The sequence below is a fragment of the Protobothrops mucrosquamatus genome, unplaced genomic scaffold, assembly GCF_001527695.2.
Source record: "Protobothrops mucrosquamatus isolate PMUCROS unplaced genomic scaffold, P.Mucros_1.0 scaffold6318, whole genome shotgun sequence".
In the NCBI taxonomy this organism is placed as follows: Eukaryota; Metazoa; Chordata; class Lepidosauria; order Squamata; family Viperidae; genus Protobothrops; species Protobothrops mucrosquamatus.
In genome coordinates, this window is record NW_015392146.1 from 54,481 (window position 1) to 58,091 (window position 3,611).

A 3,611-nucleotide genomic window follows, 5' to 3' on the forward strand; every position below is an offset into this window, starting at 1 on the left:
ATATATATATATATATATATATATATATATATATATATATATATATATATATATATATATATATATATATATATATATATATATATATATATATATATATATATATATATATATATATATATATATATATATATATATATATATATATATATATATATATATATATATATATATATATATACATACATACATACATACACATACATACATACATACATACATACATATATATATATATATGAAGGACTATGAAGGACACATACCTGAAAAGCATAAACACGGTAGCTGGCATCAAGAAGATTTCGTTGCAGGCAATAAATTTTAAGATGTTTTGTTGATTGGCGTTTAGCTTGTCCAATAGATTTCTTAGGAAAGGAAGACTATTTGAGCTTCGTGCCTTTTAAAAAAAAAAGGGAGACAAAAAAACAAATCAGCAGATACCCCTATAAATTACTTGCTCCGGCTTATGCTAATTTACTAATGAAAAATAAAATTATTTTCAACTCTGATATTTATAAACCAGGGAAGGCACCAATTAACCCTCTAAGACAGGGGTCTTCAAACTTGGCCCTTCGATGACTGGTGGACTTCAACTCCCAGAATTCCTCAGCCAGGCACGCGTGCCTGGCTGAGGAATTCTGGGAGTTGAAGTCCACCAGTCATCAAAGGGCCAAGTTTGAAGACCCCTGCCCTAAGCTCTAAACCAGCTTCCCAACATGCAGATCCTTGCAAATCTAAAGTTAATTAACTCTGAATACCACTAAAAAATGTCTCTAAGTATGGAAAACGTATTTCACAGCCCCAAGACGACAAAAATATCCGCTTGCGTGCAACAAGCCTCTCACAACTGCTTTCTCCGCGATAACATATACCTAGCACAAGTAGTCCACAATTTACGACCACGGCGCCCCAAATTTGTGTCGCTCACTGAATTTTGCCCCCTTTAAAGACACTGTCTCGCCACAGTGGCTACGTGAATCACTGCCGTTGTTAAATGAGCAACGCGGTTGTTAAGCGGATCCGGTGTCCCCCACTGACTTTGCTTGTCAGAAGGCTGCAAAAGGAGATCTCGTGACACCGGAGACGCTGGAGGAACAGGAATAAGTCCATGCCAGTTGCCGAGTGGCAGAATTTTGATCACATGGCCATCGGGATGATGTTACAAGGGTCGTAAAAGTGAAAAATGATCCTACGTCACTTTTCTTCAATGCCGTTACAACTCCGGTCACTAAAGTGAGCTGTTGTAAGTCAAGGACTGCCTGTAGGTGGCCCCACAGCTGCCTGCTGACTAGTACGCTGGTCCTTGCAGAGTTTCATGGGAAATATTATTTCTCTAATAATTCTCTAATCTTCTAAAGCAGGGATCCCCAACCTGCGGGCTGTGGTCCGGTAGCGGGCAGTGTCCTGCTGGCCACCGGGCCGCGGGACAGGCTGGCCAGTGCACGCGCGTTAGCACACACACCCCCTCGCTTGTGCTAGCACGCAGGGTGCAAAAACAGGACGCCGCTGCGCCTCAGGGTGCGAAAACAGGACGCCGCAGCGCGGGGCACAAAAACCGGCCAACGCCGCGCTGCAAGGCACAAAAATGGATGCTGCCATGCCACGGGGTGCAGAAATGGGCCACCGCCACACTGCGGGGCGCAAAAATGGTCCGCCACTGCGCCACAAAAAGGGCTGCCACCATGCTGCAAGGCGCAAAAATGGCCGCTGCTGCACAGCGCAGAAATACGGCACTGTGCCATTCAAGGACAGGGGCAGGGGTAGTATCACGCGGGCGCTAGCCCCGCCCCGTTTACAGCACGCGCATGCTCGTGGCCCCACGCGCACGCCCGCATGTCAAATGCTTCCCCCTCTCTTTTCTGCCGCTCCGCCAACCAACAAAGTTTGGTGACCTCTGTTCTAAAAAGAAGAAAAATGCAGCAGCTTTATTCTCTCTTCCACAACCTTCTTAACTGCGTAAGAAGAAAATAGGGTTTGTTTTTTCTCAACTTTGGGAACGTTGAAGAAGTCCACCCAACTTGAAACCTTCCCGAGGTTGGGAGAAAAATTGCTCGAAAAGCAGCCCAGCGCTCAAAAGCAGAAAAAAAAACAGACTAGAGGTCAACATGCATACTTACATCAAGAACTTTCTTCGTGTAGGTCACTGCGTGGAGCAACGAGAACAGCAGCACGGGGAAAATGCTCACTGGAGGGAAAGTTAAGGGCGCCACGTTATCATTCAAGAGTCGACAAACTTTAAAACGCCTGGAATTGGGGAACGGTAAAACACGGCGACGCGGCGAAGCAACGGATGGAAGCTAACCAAGGAGAGAAGCAACCTAGAACAGTGGTTCTCAACCTTTTTAATGCCGCAACCCCAAACGGTCGTAAGTCGAGGACTAAACCGGTCGTAAGTCGAGGACTAAACCGGTCGTAAGTCGAGGACTACCCAACTGGTCGTAAGTCGAGGACTTTCCCTGCCCGGGAGCGCCGCGCATGCGTGGTTCCGCCCCCTGCGCCGGCCGAGGCGTAGCTGGCAAGCGGGAGAGACGGAGCAGGCCGACCACCAGCTGGCCCAGCCCAAGGGAGGTAAGGCACCCGCTGGAAAAGGGGAAAAAAATGGCGGACAAAAAAAATGGCAGACAGCCTTGCTTGGCGACCCCCGTGAAATGGTCGATCGACCCCAAATGGGGTCCTGACCCACAGGTTGAGAACCACTGACCTAGAACTAAGGAGAAACTTCCTGAGTGTTAGAACAATTAACCAGTGGAACTGCTTGCCTCCAGAAGTTGTGGGTGCTGCATCACTGGAGGTTTTTAGGAAGAGACTGGACAGCCATTTGTCTGAAATGGGATAGGGCAGTGGCGGCGAACCTATGGCACGGGTGCCAGAGGTGGCACTCAGAGCCTTCTCTGTGGGCACACCCCAGTCCTAGGCCTTCAGCTGGGTTTTATAAAACCTTTTCGCTTTAGGCCTCCGCCGCCGTGTGCAAAAAAAAAAAAAAAAGGGTTCAATTTCAACTTCTCGCGGGAAAAAAAAAGATCTTTCAAAATTGGAATTGATTGATTGAACTTTTTAGTCCCACCCAGTCTGCCGTTACCACCATAGCCACGCCCACCCAATGGGCCACACCTACCCGGCACCCGACGCTGCATAAGCGGGTTTTGGGTTGCACTTTGGGCACTCGGTCTCTACAAGGTTCGCCGTCACGGGTCTAGGGTTTACCTGCCTGAGCAGGGGGTTGGACTAGATGACCTCCAAGGCCCCTTCCAACTTTATTATTATGATGATACCTCTAAGGCAGCGGTTCTCAACCTGTGGGTCGGGACCCCATTTGGGGTCGATCGACCATTTCATGGGGGTCGCCAAGCAAGGCTGTCCGCCATTTTTTTTGTCCGCCATTTTTTTCCCCCTTTTCCAGCAGGTGCCTTATCTCCCTTGGGCTGGGCCAGCTGGTGGTCGGCCTGCTCCGTCTCTGCCGCTTGCCAGCTACGCCTCGGCCGGCGCAGGGGGCGGAACCACGCATGCGCGGCGCTCCCGGGCAGGGAAAGTCCTCGACTTACGACCGGTTGGGTAGTCCTCGACTTACGACCGGTTTAGTCCTCGACTTACGACCGGTTTAGTCCTCGACT

The 3,611-nt window shown here is 48.9% G+C and overlaps 1 protein-coding gene across 1 annotated transcript in view; it reads right to left on the minus strand.

The window, feature by feature from the left end:
- The window catches only part of LOC107300181 (transmembrane protein 33), a 17,614-nt gene that overhangs the window by 8,229 nt on the left and 5,774 nt on the right, over nt 1-3,611 (minus strand). Inside the window, exons 2-3 of the mRNA XM_015829521.1 lie at nt 2,118-2,185; nt 264-397 (exon numbers count right to left, since the gene is read on the minus strand). Coding sequence (XP_015685007.1) covers nt 264-397; nt 2,118-2,185 — 202 coding nt within the window. The remainder of the gene's footprint in view (nt 1-263; nt 398-2,117; nt 2,186-3,611) is intronic.